The sequence below is a fragment of the Aspergillus homomorphus genome (genome assembly GCF_003184865.1).
Source record: "Aspergillus homomorphus CBS 101889 unplaced genomic scaffold BO97scaffold_113, whole genome shotgun sequence".
Lineage (NCBI taxonomy): Eukaryota > Fungi > Ascomycota > Eurotiomycetes > Eurotiales > Aspergillaceae > Aspergillus > Aspergillus homomorphus.
The window spans coordinates 1-14,679 of NW_020291999.1; the positions used below are offsets into that span (position 1 = coordinate 1).

The following is a 14,679-nucleotide window of genomic DNA, read 5'->3' on the forward strand; positions in this document are numbered from 1 at the left end:
ATTTTATTTATTTTATTTATTTTATTTATTTTATTTATTTTATTTATTTTATTTATTTTATTTATTTTATTCAACAAAGAAGTGCGGCGGCAGGTCGAGGTCAAGTTCCTCGCGAGCCTGGCCAAGCATGGTGAGAGAAAGGAGTGAATCCAAGCCTAGCTCAGCCAGATCCCGAGCCTCCAGCAGGCTCTTCGTGCTCACTCCGACCTCATCGGCGAGAATGGCAAAAAGGAAATCAACCATTGCGCGAGTTCCGACTACTGCGTCTTTCTCTTGTTCCCCAGCAGTCGGTGGCGTTGTGGCTTCAGTATCGATCGAGTCAGAGGATGAGCCGCCCTCATCGTCGCTAGTTTCGCTCGCAGAGCCTTTACCCAAGCCAAGATAATCACGCAAACTACCCAAGCCAAGATAATCACGCAAACGGCTGAGAGTGGGCTAAGTCTCCAGCAGGAATGGAGGCGCGTCCAGACCGGTCGTTTCTCGGATGGATCCGATAATGGTCAGCGACATGAGAGAGTCGACCCCAAAGTCTGCGAAGGGAGTATCCTCCGGGAGCTTGTCAGGAGTAATGCCGATCTCGCTAGCGATTACCTTCACTACCTGTGCAAGCTTGGAGGATTCGTCATCCACTTTTCTGACGTTCCTAGCCGGCACTGAAGCTGCTTGAATGACGCGCTTTGGCATAGCACCATTCTTGGGCCGTGGGAGGAGCATCTCGAGAACCCGCCTGGGGACCTTCTGGAAGGTAATGGATCCAAAGACGGCGACAATAGCGTTGTTGCGCAGAAGATAGACGTCCCCAGCAAACAATGACCCCGTATCCCCCACTGGCTGCATCTTGACGTAGGTCTGATAGACCTCGTCAGGCGACAGCTTCTCTGTCGTGCGCATCGACCGCCAGCCATGGTTCACAAAGACATGCTCTGCAAGATCCGGGCTAGCACTGGAGTTCATTACAAACCCAGTGAGATGGCCAATGCTGTCGCACCAAAAGGGGTTGAGAGCGTACTTCTCTGCAACGGACTGCAGTCGAACGGTGGCGGTTGCCTCCAGCCCTTCACTATCAAACACGACCTCGTCCAGCCCTTGGTATCGCGGGCCGTACTCGACAACGGAAGAGAAAAGCTTGTATGCAAGGCTGCGACGAAGCTTGTGTGTGACTCCCAGATCCAAGCCTTTGCGAAGCTGCTCCATCCTGCGGTGGATTAGATACAGTTGGCGCTGCCACTCCCCTCGCCAAGCTTCGCTGCGCTCGAGGACAACGTTGCATTCGGCATGAAGTTCTCGACGCTGACCGCTGGCATCTACGCTGTAGACCTGCATCGTGCCGTGACGAGTGCCCCATTGTAGGTCCATTTCCGCGCGAAAGACGTGTGATTCCTCTGGCTGCACCACCAATGCCTTCTCGACCGCCATGTCGCAAATATCGAGGCTGAGACTTTCTGATACCCATTCCGGCTTATGCGCGACGAGCAGATGAGACGCGAGTGTATACGCGATATCTGCGTACAGTGACTGTCAACACGAAACATGTTAACGACTATGAACTCCTAAGCTTGTACCGGATCACTTACAGATGGACACAAAATCAGCCCACTAACCCGATGATCACGACAGACAGGAAGCAGCTCCTCATCTTGCAAGCTTGCTTCACTGACAATGAGTGCGTGCTCTGTATCTACCTTCTCAGTAATTATCTTTTGCACAGCAGGACTGAGCCTAGTGTTTCTCTGTTCGGCCTGGGGGATACCTTGCGCCCCCCTGTGGAGGCACCAGTCGCCCTCATCTTGAATCCAGTAATTTGCAAGGTCCCAATTGTATCTGGGGAGCTCCAACACTTTGTGGCTAGCGGTAAAGTCGCGGTGGTACTCGTTCCAGTCTATCGGCAAACCTGATAGGTGCAATGCAGCAAGCGTCTCGGAAAGCGTCTTGAATACATCCTCGTTACGGCGGAGCGAGGCATAGGGTGCAATGCCTTGACCCAAGACAGACTTGACGAGGGCACTCAGTATTGGGTGCGCGCCAATCTCAATCGTCACTGTCCCATCGATCATCAGGCCGTGGCCCTGAGCGGCATTGACGGCCCCCCAAAAGTCAACTGCCTCTCGGCAATGACGTCGGATGTATTCGGGTCCAATAGAGACAGTATTGTCGCTACCCGCGACTACTGCCTTCAATAGAGGAGACACGACCGGGATGACAGGCTGGCAGAATTGTACACAGCGCGATGCTCGTTCCAGTTCATCCAGGATTGGCTCAACCTGCGCAGAATGGAAAGCATAGGGTAGATTCAACCGCGTGAACTTCAGTTCTTGCCGGGAGAGCTGCTCACATGCCTCATCAAGAGCACCGCTCTCGCCGCTTAACACAGTCTCGTTGGTTCCGTTGATACATGCCACCTTCATTAGGCCACTTGCAACGATAGGCTTCAACTCCGAGACAGCGCTCTTGACGGCTATCATACTGTGGGTGTCCTGAGGACATCGCGCCTCCAACAGTGTCGCCCGATACCCGGCGAGGTATATCGTATCAGCGATACTTAAGACGCCGGCGATGTGCAATGCGGCATAGTCTCCCAGGCTATGATCAAGCACATAACTCGGCTGCAATCCGATGCTTTTCCAGAAGCCTGCCAGTGCCATCTGGATGATACATGTGCCCAGCTGGATTACAGTTGGGGACAGATCATGGATCTGGACCGTACCATCAATGAGTGGTATGATTGAAGAAAATCCTTGTCCTTGGGCAATGTAGTCCATATTGTTGAGATCGTCGCGGAAAGAGGAGAAGCTCTCGTACAGCCCACGCGCCATGGCCGTTTGCTGAGCGCCCTGGCCAGTGAACAGGAATCCTAATGCTGGTGTTGTCTTAGGCACAATATCGCTCACAGTTTTAGCCTTCTCCAACAGCAACCCTTCAAGCTGTGGAATGTCCGATGCTACAATTGCCGCTCGTCGGCTGTGGTGCAATCGCCGGGCAGTTGTGGTATAAGCGAGTCGAGGTAAGAGATCAGGCGATGGATTTGTCTTCACAAAGTCTGCAAGAGCTCGTAAATTCTGCTGCAGAGACTGTGCTGATCTTGCAGAGAGCACGACAACATGATGCGAGCGCTGATCTGACTGCGGGCTATTGTCTATGGCGGTCTTTGGAGCATCTTCCAACAGCAGTCCGGTGTTTCCCCCTGCTGCCGAGAAATTGTTCACCAGGGCTCTGCGTTTGTTCCCTTTCGGTGGGCTCCATTCTGCCTCTCCCTCGAGGGCAATACGAACTTGCCGCTTATCTAAATCTGACGGAAAGCTGCTGTTGATTTTGCCCTTGACCCCGCAGTGAGGTGGTATGCGAGTCTTTCGCATCATTAGCAGAACTTTGATCAGCGCCGTGACACCAGAAGCAGACCCCCCATGTCCCACGTTGGCCTTGACCGAACCAAGATAGAGCGGCGACTGGCGGCTCTGATCCCATGCAAAGGTGTTGAGCACCGAGCGCATCTTAACCGCGTCGCCGGCCTGGGTCCCTGAAGAACCAGCAAGAAACAAGAGAAAATTCACTTTACGACCTCAACAGACTCCCAAGGGCGCAGCATGCTCTACTTAGGTAGGTATCCCCCACTCAACTTTAGTATTGCCTAGCTTCTTCAGTGCCCATGGCCCTAGGCTAGGCTCTGCACTACTCATGTAGACGAGGAGTGTACAACCAGGACTCCAGCGCATCCCGTCAACGTAATAGCGCAAAAGTGCCCATTACCCTCCCTACCTACCCTACCGTATCCTACAGGCCAAGGCCGTCGTCCCACTACCAGCTCTACCACCTCTATGGTAACATCCCCTGGAACGGATTCGGCTCCAAGCCGAAGCCCATGCCCATGCCCATGCCCATGATCTGCAGCGAGTCCAGCCCGTCCAGCGGAAACACACTGGGCATGGCTCCCGCATAGTCCTGCTGGCCCTGGTCCTGGCTATGGTTCTTCACGACAACCCCGCACTCACTCTCTCCACCTCCATCTCCATCCCCTGGAATATGTACCTCCTCACCAGTACCAGGATCAGGATCAGCACCCATTCCCAACGCCCGCCCAGCACGCCCACACGGCATCCCGCGGCGCCGCGCAGTCGCAGTCGCAGCCGACGCTCCCGATCCGGCCGCGCGCTGAATCTCACGCACATACCTCGCCTTGGCCATAAGACGCATAACGGGCCTCCACAGGGCGCCGCGGGCCCCAGACTCGTTCCTCCAATGGCCGCTGGCACTGGCGCGCATATTCTCGCTCCAGCGCGCATACACGGAGTTGACGTAGTCCCAGGCGCGGTCGCACTGTGGCGACGGCGGGCGCCGGCAGATCTCCGACAGCACGAGGACGGTCGCGTGCCACTGAAAGTGCGTCTGGTAGTGCCATGCCCACTGCTGGATGGCCGCGTTCGCGAGGAGCGCGCTCGACAGCGAGAGGACGGAGAGCGAGAGGTCGAAGAGGCGGGTGCGGGTTGGGTCGGGGTTGTTGGTAGCGGCAGTGGTGGTGGTGGTGGTGGTGGTAGTGACTTCGTTCGTGTTCGTTTGGCTCGGGTAGTAGACGACCAGCCAGGTGCGGGCGATAATGAGCCTTGTGACGGCGGCTGCGACGGCGTGGAACGGGTCGTTTGAGCTCGCGTTTGTGTAGTGCGGCAGGTACTCTGTCTCCAGGCGGGTCTGGAGCTCCTGTGCTAGGGCTTCGCGGTCGGCGAGGGTCAGGGCGGGGGCTTGGTTGCGGCTGCTGCTGCTGCTGCTGCTGCTGCTGGGGACGGCGCTGGGCAAGGTCGCAGGGATATAGCCGATCTTCCACATGACGAGCATGGCGTGGCAGCGAATGAGACAGAAGGTCATTTCGGTAGCGTCAGCGCGCTCGGGCGGGGGGTGGCGGGTGGCGGCGGAGAGGTCGGCGTCGTTGATGTTGAGGGGCATGCGGGTGTCGAAGGTCGACTCGTCCTGCACGATGGGCTGGCAGCCATGGTACTCGGAGGATCGGTTGTCCAGCAGGCAGATGTACCACCACAGGCGGCGGCGCAGCTCGGTCTCGAGCGGGGGTAGGCCGAAGGGGGCGCCGTCGCGGTGCAGCCCCATAGCCTGGGCGATGTGGAAGATGAGCGCCGTGAGCGACCAGATGGTGCGGCTGTCGTCTTCGTTACGCAGTGCCGTGAGGAAGAGCACGGTTGCTTGCAGGAGGGTTATGTTCTGCGTGTTGAGCAGGTTGGCGCGCGCGAGGGCCTGCTCGACGGCGAAGCGGTAGGTGCGGAGGGCAAGGGACCGCTCGACTCCCAGCGTGGCGAGGCACTGGGCTGGTTCCATGCTGATCACGGCGGAGTAGTAGATAGCGAAGAGCAGGGCCTCGGTTTCCTTCTCGACGGTGTCGACGGCGGCCACGGCGTCCCAGTAGAGGCGGAGGAGGGTGGGCATGTGGAAGATGCGCACGAGCGGGGCGACATTCTGCTTGAAGATCTCGAGCAGCGCGACGGACTCGGATAGGGCTGGGTGCAGGGCTGTCAGCGAGGAGGCCAGCGAGCGGAAGCCCATGATGGCGGCGTTGGTCCCTAGCCCGCGGGGCATGGTGTGGAAACTGCTCGCTGGCTCCTCTGTCCAGCTGTCCTCGGGCTCCGAGGTAGGCTCGTCCAGCGCATCGCGCAGCTCCTCGACCTCGTCGCCCAGGCGGGCCCAGAGGACGTTGCTGATGTAGTAGCTGCGCGTGTCGTTCACGACCAGCCGGCCTAGCTGCTCGACCGGCGGAGTCGCGCTGGACCCGGAGCCATGGCCGGAGGCAGGGTCGCACTGCACGTTCTCCTCTTCCAGTCGGCGGATGATGGTCTCGAGCCGGGAGATGCGGTCCAGCAGACGGGCGTTGCGGGCTTGTTTAGGGGCCCGACCTGGGCCGGGCGGATAGACGCAGGGGGCGTCGGCGCGCTCGCAGCTGGCGCACGGCTGGCCGCGGTCGCATCGGATCTTGCGGGCGCGGCACGAGAGGCAGCTGCGCGGATGGCTTCTTTTCTCCATGATGGGGATTTGTCGATGCTGAGAGGGAGAAGAAATGGCGAGGGGCTGGGGCCTTTAAGCAGGGCGCATAAGCTATGCGAGGCCGACAGTGGGGAATCGGACTTTTCGGCTTCTGTCGGGGTGACCGGCTTGGAGACGAAGCACAAATAGCTGCAGCTAGGCAGATGGATCTACGTAGACAATGGCCGGCAAGCCTGTCCAGCTCTCGTCTTGTCTAAGCGCCATGCTCAATCGCAAAGTCCTCATCATCGGAGCAGGTCAGGTCAGCCAACGCGTTCCTAGTCGCACCCCCACGCTGACACTCCCAGGGTCCACTGGTCTGGCACTGGCCCAAGGGCTGAAAAAGGTAGCCATCCCCCAGTCTCCTCTCCTCCTTCATCCCCCATCCCATCTAACACACCTGCACACCAGAAAGGAATCCCCTTCACCGTCTACGAGAAAGACGCCAGGCCGCATGCCCGCGAGCGCAACTGGACCTTCGGCCTGCACTGGGGCGCCGAGCCCCTGCGCAAGCTCGTGCCCGCCCACGTCTTCAGCCAGATCGAAGCAGCGCAGGTCGACCCGCACGTCGCCACCAAAGACACAGACCGGCTGCCCTTCAAGAACGGCGCGACAGGCGAGCTCATCATGCACATCGAGTCGGCCAAGTTCTACCGCCTGCGCCGCGACAAGTTCCGCGCCATGCTCCTAACCGACCTCGCCCCCGACCACGAGATCCAAAGGGGCAAAGAGCTCGCCGACCTCACCTACTCCCTGGACGGCAAAACCATCACCGCGCACTTCGCCGACAACACCTCTGCCACGGGCGCCATCCTCATCGCCACAGACGGGCCACACTCCCGCACCCGCACGCTCCTCGTCGGCGAAGCGCGCGCCAAACCAACGCCCATCGACTTCGCATCGACCATGTGCTTCAGCACGCACACGGGCGAGCACGCGCTGTTCCTGCGCGCGCCGCCGCACCACCCACTGTACAGTACCAGGTCGGGCCGCACCCAGACGGGTACTGCGGGTGGCTGAGCCTGCACGACGGCGACGACGCCGCGCATCCAGAGAGCTGGGTGTTCTTCCACTACATCTCGTTCCCCGAGGCGCGGGACAGTATCAACACCCGCAGCAACGCCGAGCACGTGCGCCACCAGAAGCAGCTGGCACGGCGGTTCGCGGACCCCTGGCGCAGCGTGTTCGAGTGGATGCCCGCGGACGCGCCCGTGTGGTACGCCAAGCTGCGCAACTGGGACCCCAGCCTGCCTGAGCACCGCTGGGACAATAGGTTGGGCCGTGTGACGCTGGCCGGCGACGCCGCGCACCCGATGACCTTCCAGCGCGGGCGGCACGGAATCAAGCACTCTAAGCTTTTCGTGGGTTCAGAAATGGTCCACGATTTCTGGGCATCATACCGTGAACCTACTTAGCAGCAGCATCCCTGGAACGGGCCATTCATTCGGGCGAGTGCTTTGATGGAGCATTCAACCGGCAGAGTCTACAATTCATGTTGACATGCGGTGAGAACGATATGGGGAGAACTTATCGTTCTTCGGATAGAGGCGGATGTAAGCGTGCGTCGTATGCATTAAGAGCCACCGGTGGTATTGTTATCATCCAGGCGTCAGTTTAACTTCTACTTGATTGCGGCCTCGTGACGAGAACGGGGGGTTTATGAAGAATTGTGGACAGAAGTCGCAGGGGACTGGAGCATTGTTCCTTCACCGTCTATTGTGCCCTGGATGTCATCATGCACGTTGCTCACAGCCTGTCATTGGACATTGAAGGTAGATAGCCAGGGGTTCGGCGGCATGTAAGATATCGCGTTCCAAGGAGGTGCTCCTCATGCCACTTTCCACTGGAGTGCCCTGCTCAGGTCCTGGCCGTTATTGAGTGAGATAGATACTGTTCTAGTCACTTTGTGTGTCCCCTGGAGGATATCAGTGGGTGGAGAATCAGTGCCGAAGCGGCATGGATCAGCAAGCCAAATTTCCTCACAGTTGGATTGCCGACAACAATTCAGTGTCGCTATACACAAGATTGCATTAGCCTAGACCTGTGTGTTGCACAATGTGGTTTAGTCTCCGTTATTAGCGCTCGTTTGGAAGAGTGTTTGTGATGGAATTAGAGGTGTCTCATTCTTCTGCGAAAGCTCCGATGAGGATTGCTTCCCCCTTATCATCTCTATCGCGGTGGGTCGTTGGAAAGAACTTTGTTCGATTCTAATGCTTCGCTTGCTGGCTCGGATCTTCATAGTCGCCAAAGGCCTAAAATTAATGAATACTCTGGCTCTTCCCAGCATGATGCGAACCTCAATGCCACTGAGTCGGAATATCCAGAGCATACGAGGGGCGAACTTGGTAATTTCGAAACGAGTGGCTGCGTTTGAGCTTTGAAGCCGAGAGTAACTCAAACACCCGCGCCGGTCGGTAATAAACCTGCCCCAGAATTAACCCCGAGTCCACGCGTAAAGCCAAGTTCGATTAAGAAAATGCCGCGTAGGCCCAATCAACTTAGCGGCCCCAGTTAGGTTAGACGGTTAGAGATTGATAGCATTCCACCCACTGCTTCAGGGCTCGAAAGCTTCCTCCCAACCCTCATCGAGAACAATGAATAGCTTCATGGTTCAGCGAAGAAATGGTCCCCTTACCACATATAAAAGGGCTTCGTCGCCCTCGTGTCTCGACTGGTTCTCCATCCAAGCAAATCATCCCTTCTTTTGCCTCTCTCTCGCTCTCTTTTCCATCGTTTTCGTTCTGTAGATCAGAACTGCCTCTCCCTCTCTGGCTCTCTTTTGTCTTTGTCTGTTGATCAGATAATCAATCGCTCAGCATGCCTTCCCTCAAGTCTTCCTTGATCTGCGGTGCCACCCTGGCTTCTGCCCTGGTGTCTGCTGCCCCTGCAACCCGTGCCTCTGACTTCGACAAGCGGTCCACCTGCACTTTTACCTCTGCGGCTCAGGCCTCCGAGAGTAAGACCTCCTGCACCGACATTGTCCTCAAGGACATCACTGTCCCTGCCGGAGAGACTCTTAACCTCAAGGACCTGAAGAGCGGCACCAAGGTTATTATCCCGCCCCAATTCAACCCTCGCGAACTGCATAATAACATGTCACCCAGGTCACGTTTGAAGGAACCACCACCTGGGAGTATGAGGAATGGGATGGCCCTCTCCTTTACATCTCCGGAAAGGACATCACCGTCACCCAGTCCTCCGGTGCTGTGCTCGACGGAAACGGTGCCAAGTGGTGGGATGGTGAGGGCAGCAACGGCGGCAAGACCAAGCCCAAGTTCTTCTATGCCCACGACCTCGACAACTCGGTCATCTCGGGCCTGCAGATCAAGAACACCCCGGTCCAGGCCATCTCCGTGGAGTCGGACAACCTCATTATCGAGAATGTGACCATCGACAACAGCGACGGTGACGACAACGGTGGCCACAACACTGACGGTTTCGACATCGGTGAGAGCACCTACATCACCATCACGGGCGCTACCGTGAAGAACCAGGACGACTGTGTCGCGATCAACTCGGGCGAGGTAAGTTTTGTCGTATATACTGCCTTTCTCGTCGGGAATGCATCGGAGCAGCGAACCAGAAAAAAAGGACCGCTAACACAAATCTTCTCTTCAGAACATCTACTTCTCCGGCGGCACCTGCTCCGGCGGCCACGGTCTCTCCATTGGCTCCGTCGGCGGCCGCTCCGACAACACCGTTAAGAACGTTACCTTCATCGATTCGACTGTCACCAAGTCCGAGAACGGTGTGCGCATCAAGACCGTGTACGACGCGACCGGTGAGGTTGAGGACGTGACCTTCTCCAACATTGTCATCTCCGACATCACCGACTATGGTATCGTTATCGAGCAGGACTACGAGAACGGCAGCCCTACCGGCGACCCCTCCAACGGTGTCACCATCTCCGGCGTCAAGATGGAGAAGGTTACGGGCAGCGTGGAGAGCGATGCGACCGATATCTATATCCTGTGCGGTAGCGGTAGCTGCACCGACTTCACCTGGACTGGCGTTGATGTTACCGGTGGAAAGACGAGCAGCAAGTGCAAGAACTTGCCCTCTGGTGTGTCTTGCTAGAAGGGGTGTTGGAGTGTTGAGATGATAGCAAGCTTCCAGCCTGGGGATGATCAGCGACTGGATGGTGGGAACGAGGTATAATTCTTGACTCTAATGTTTTTTTTTCCCTTGGTTGGCTGGCTTTGGGTAGTTTTGCCTTTAGTTTCAAAATTTGACAGATTTGTCTTGGAGATAATGGTGCTTGCTGCTTGTCACTGTCTTTGACCTGAACTGTAGTCTAGCACGCCATAGTTTCCCTCTCGCTTAGGTGACCCTACATGATAAGTATACACACAGAGAGACAATTATAAGAGAACTGCACAGATTGCTCAAGGAGGTATGGTGGCATGGGATTGGCTCGAGGAAATCGACGCCTAAGGCAACAGCACGTCCACCACGCCTTCTAACCAACATTAAGGATGCTGTCCTGGGCCACAGCCCCAATCTTATAGTCGGACAGTAGTCTGACAGCCAGACATGTGTAAGCCGCACAAGCTTTTCCTTGGTAGTACTAAATCTGACAGGCTTGAAAGGGAGAGCACACACATACACTACCGATCTCGTCACCGACGCGGTCCCTGGTTCCTGCAACGGCCACATCGGCCCTGGAAACCAAGCAATTCTTGCCTACGATGCAAGGAATGACTTCCGGCCAGTTGCGGGATTCTGCTCCAGCTTCTTCACGCCGAGAAAAAAGATTTTAAAGTTGGCCAAACTATGGACCGTGCGTCAGTGGTTGCGCGCCAAGCACCAAGCTACTATGAGCGATTATTTGCGCCCATTTATCGGATCATCGACTTCTTGTTTCCCCCAGCTTCCTGCGGTGCAACCTAACACCGGATGGCAAATCTGCGAATCCTCCTTCTGGGGACTTTCCCTTGATCGGTTCCAAAGGTAGATGTCAAAAACCAGGCAGCTATAAGTTGTGGGACTGGCCCAAGCTTATTTGGCGCATGTAGCTTGCGAGTAATTGTTTCAGTAAGAGTCCCAGTCGATCTGTCAAACGGAAGTCCTCAAAATCCAGCATGCATTTGTGTGAGGCATTTGTCGGCTCTTGCTAGCCACTCCCCCCTCTACGCAAGGAGACAGAGCTTGTAAGCTTCCTATTTAATTCCCCGTGTGCTTTGGAGCTTTTACCTTCTGCTCCGCCAATTCTTTTTTCGACACATTCGGGTTCAACGGCAACACATTCCTCCACAATCTGGCATCACACCGCATGCCTCTCACCCACGAGCCGTCCAAGTCGCCTCTAAGACGCTACCATCACTATATATATATTATATTCTGGGCGCTTTCATCGTCGCTGGTCCTATACTGGGCCGGAGGGCTGTCCTACCTCGATGCCTTGCTTCTCGCCTCCGGTGCAGCCACCCAGACGGGGCTGAACTCTATCGACCTCAATCGGCTGCATGTGGTTCAGCAGGCTACCCTATGGGGGGTCTCCATGGTGACGAACGTCATCTTCGTCAACTCGCTGCTTGTGGTGATTCGTCTCTACTGGTTTCGAAAGCGGCTCCGCGGCGCTATCCATGAGGCTAAAGTATTGTGCCGCACCCAGCGCAATAAATGGAACCAATGCCTATCAGAGAACCATCCTCCTCGCGGGATCTCGCTTGAGAGACCAGCCGAGGAGCGACCCTTGTTAGAAGCTATGGATGGTGAAGACCGTAGCTCCGAGTTCCTCACCTCCGGCAGAAAGTATGGCGCCGCGGGAACAATCAGTCCGCACATCACGTTTTGTGACTCGGAGGCCGAGTACGAGATCAAACAGCATCGCCGGTCGCTGTCTGAGCCTGACAGTCCGCTGCAGCGCTCCTGCCATGATCTCAACGATATACCCCCACTACCTGCGTTGATGTGGCAGTCGTCCATCGCCAGCTACGCCGACTGGGACGAAGCTCAGAAGGAGGAGCTCGGCGGGATCGAGTATCGGGCTTTGAAGACGCTGTTCGTCATACTCGTCTGCTATTTCGTGGCTTTCCATCTGCTGGGGATTGTGCTGTTCATGCTGTGGGTTCTGCCGAACAGGCAGTATAGCCAGGTCCTCGCCGATGCGGGCATCAACCGGCCATGGTGGGCTATCTTCACGGCTGGATCCGCATTTAACGATCTGGGGTTCACGCTAACTCCAGACTCGATGGATGCATTTCAGACTGCACCTTTGCCTCTCCTCGTGATGACTTTTTTGGTCGTCATCGGCAATACGGGTTTCCCGTGTATGCTCCGCTTCATCATCTGGACTCTCTCCCAGTTCACGACGTACGGATCTCCTCTCGACGACGAACTGGAATATCTCCTGGAGCATCCGCGGCGGTGCTTCACGCTTCTATTTCCCAGCGCTGAAACGTGGCGACTGTCCGCCGTCCTGTTGCTGCTCAACGCGATCGACCTATTCATCTTCTATACTCTTCAAGAGGTAAGGCCTGTCAGCAATTCACCCGCTCCGGAAAATTCACTTTGCAAAGCTAAAGAATCGACCAGACCCCCCAAGCCAATGACATTTCCCCCGGTCTCCGACTTGTCAACGGTCTCTTCCAGATCGCCTCAACCCGAACCGCCGGCTTCAGCATCACCTCCCTCAACACCCTCCACCCAGCCACGCAGGTCTCCTTCGTAGTGATGATGTACATCTCCGCCTTCCCGATCGCCATCGCGATGCGCAAAACCAACGTCTACGAAGAGAAGAGCCTGGGAATCTTCTACAGCGACGACTACGACGACGAGAAGACGCCCCACCAATCTGACTCGCTGGCGGCGCATGTCCAGCGTCAGCTGGGCTTCGACCTCTGGTACGTGATACTCGGATTTTTCTTGATCGCGGTGGCGGAGGGCAAGCGCCTGCAGGACCACCCGGCCGACCTGTCCTTCTCGCTGTTCCCCATTCTGTTCGAGATCGTGTCCGCGTACGGCACGGTGGGGTTGTCGCTGGGCTATCCCGGCACGGAGACGAGTCTCTGTGGGGAGTTTGGGGGGCCAGCCAAGGCGATCATCATTGCGATGCAGGTGCGGGGACGGCACCGCGGCTTGCCGCACGCGCTGGACCATGCGATCCTGTTGCCGTGCGATCTGGTGGAGGCGGATGAGGAGGGCGGACGGCCGGAGTGGTGGTGGAAGGGGTGGTTGCGGAAGAAGGGGACGGATCTGGGGAGTCTTTTCGGAGGCAGGGATTGAGTAAGTTGGGCTTAGTGGTGCGTGCTATGCTCTGCTTTGTGTTGTCTTGGTTGTACATCCTTCTGCCCTCTGCAACTTATGCGTGAGTGAGAGATGTGTACAAGTACATACATACATGCGGTACATTGAGTACAGTACATGGAGAAATTGGCCAACGTAGTTGAACCGTAAAGCACGGCAGAATCACATGCATCGGCACACTTGTGTTCAGCCTTGTAGAACCAATCAATCATTCCATGCCGTAGCACCAGACATTCATCCAATCAATGTAGAACAAGCATGAGCGTGGATCAACAACTGTCAATGCAGAACATGTGTAAGTAAACGAATCAACTTATCCCCGCCCAGGACCCTACTCCATACATTCCTAGCACAAGACAATCCACAACAGCACAGACTTTCCCCTTTCAAATCAGATATAGTAGATCATCGAGCCAGAACTACTACCTACCCCTCAGACGACAATGTCTCACTTATAAAGAAAGACAATCTACACAACCCGCAATCCCAGTTCTCAATCAACAACAACAGAGTCATCCAGTTAAATTCAGAAACAGAGTCCCAGAAGTAGGTGTCCAATGTGTCTCGCTAACTCCGAAAATCCAACTTCCCACTGCATGAAACAATAAACCAAACCCCTGCAGTATAACTCCGACCGCACCTCAAGCCTCACTTTTCCAGTAGTTTACTGACTCACGAAACAGGGCGATGGCTGACTCACCTTACCTCATTTCCTCAATCAGCTAACTAACAAAGTAGCTATCCCAGTGTTCAATAATATCAAAAAGAATCAAAAAGAAACTAACTAAAGAAAGAACAAGCATCTGCTATACCCAACCAGAACCCCCAAAAATAAATCCGGCAGAAAAAGAAGTCCCCCCTCCCCGCCCGGCCTCAAGCCTCATCATCATAACTCTACAAAATCTCCACCAAGAACTCAACTAGATTGAACCCGCATACACCAGCAGTAGTAGAGAATTAACAGGAAAAAAAGACCTCATCCGTGTATCCGTGCGATTCACAAGATAGATTCAAATGGGCTGTCAGTGGAGACGAGGGAGGGGTCCGGAAACCGGCACGCACGGGTACAACGGGTAGACGGGTTCATGGGTTCCGTTTATATGAACAAAGGTTCTGGGTTGGTTTTCCTTAAGGCCGGGCGGGTCGCTAGTTAACTAAGCCCGGAATTGACAGGGCGGAAGGTCGGGGTTTCTGAGGCCGATTTACTTCCGGGGTTTGCGGGATACCACTGGTACTTGTGCGTAGAACTAAGTGTGGTAGGGTAGTGGAGGGAGGGTGCATAATTTGTTCATTGTAGATCTTTTGTGCTGTGCTTGCTGGGTTTATGCTGCGCTATCTACTCGTACGCACATCTTGGCTGGGCTGCTCTTTGTGGGGTTTCCCCCTCCTCCTCCTCCTCCTCCTCCTCCTCCTCCT

At 55.8% G+C, this 14,679-nt stretch overlaps 5 protein-coding genes across 5 annotated transcripts; 3 read left to right on the plus strand and 2 right to left on the minus strand.

Moving 5' to 3' along the window:
- Positions 1–435: 435 nt before the first annotated feature.
- BO97DRAFT_358536 (uncharacterized protein) lies at positions 436–3,518 on the minus strand (the record flags this gene model as incomplete). The annotated part of the gene is made up of 2 exons (XM_025692263.1): positions 436–1,515; positions 1,575–3,518. Coding segments are annotated over 2 exons (3,024 nt in total), but the record flags the coding sequence as incomplete, so codon positions are not given.
- Positions 3,519–4,146: 628 nt separating this feature from the next.
- BO97DRAFT_328361 (uncharacterized protein) lies at positions 4,147–6,000 on the minus strand (the record flags this gene model as incomplete). The annotated part of the gene is made up of 1 exon (XM_025691333.1): positions 4,147–6,000. A coding segment is annotated over one exon (1,854 nt), but the record flags the coding sequence as incomplete, so codon positions are not given.
- A 196-nt stretch (positions 6,001–6,196) lies between these two features.
- BO97DRAFT_430126 (FAD-dependent oxidoreductase) lies at positions 6,197–7,430 on the plus strand (the record flags this gene model as incomplete). The annotated part of the gene is made up of 4 exons (XM_025697419.1): positions 6,197–6,272; positions 6,324–6,361; positions 6,427–7,018; positions 7,069–7,430. 4 exons carry the CDS (start codon positions 6,197–6,199, stop codon positions 7,428–7,430), a joined length of 1,068 nt encoding a protein of 355 aa, XP_025545698.1.
- Positions 7,431–8,832: 1,402 nt separating this feature from the next.
- Positions 8,833–10,100, plus strand: BO97DRAFT_401760 (glycoside hydrolase family 28 protein; the record flags this gene model as incomplete). The annotated part of the gene is made up of 3 exons (XM_025694352.1): positions 8,833–9,063; positions 9,120–9,539; positions 9,634–10,100. The coding sequence occupies 3 exons, from the start codon at positions 8,833–8,835 to the stop codon at positions 10,090–10,092; spliced, it is 1,110 nt and encodes a 369-aa protein (XP_025545699.1). The 3' UTR covers positions 10,093–10,100.
- Positions 10,101–11,287: 1,187 nt separating this feature from the next.
- On the plus strand, positions 11,288–13,242 carry BO97DRAFT_447472 (ankyrin repeat-containing protein; the record flags this gene model as incomplete). Its single annotated transcript, XM_025698787.1, has 2 exons — positions 11,288–12,487; positions 12,553–13,242. The coding sequence occupies 2 exons, from the start codon at positions 11,288–11,290 to the stop codon at positions 13,240–13,242; spliced, it is 1,890 nt and encodes a 629-aa protein (XP_025545700.1).
- Between the last annotated feature and the right edge of the window lie 1,437 nt (positions 13,243–14,679).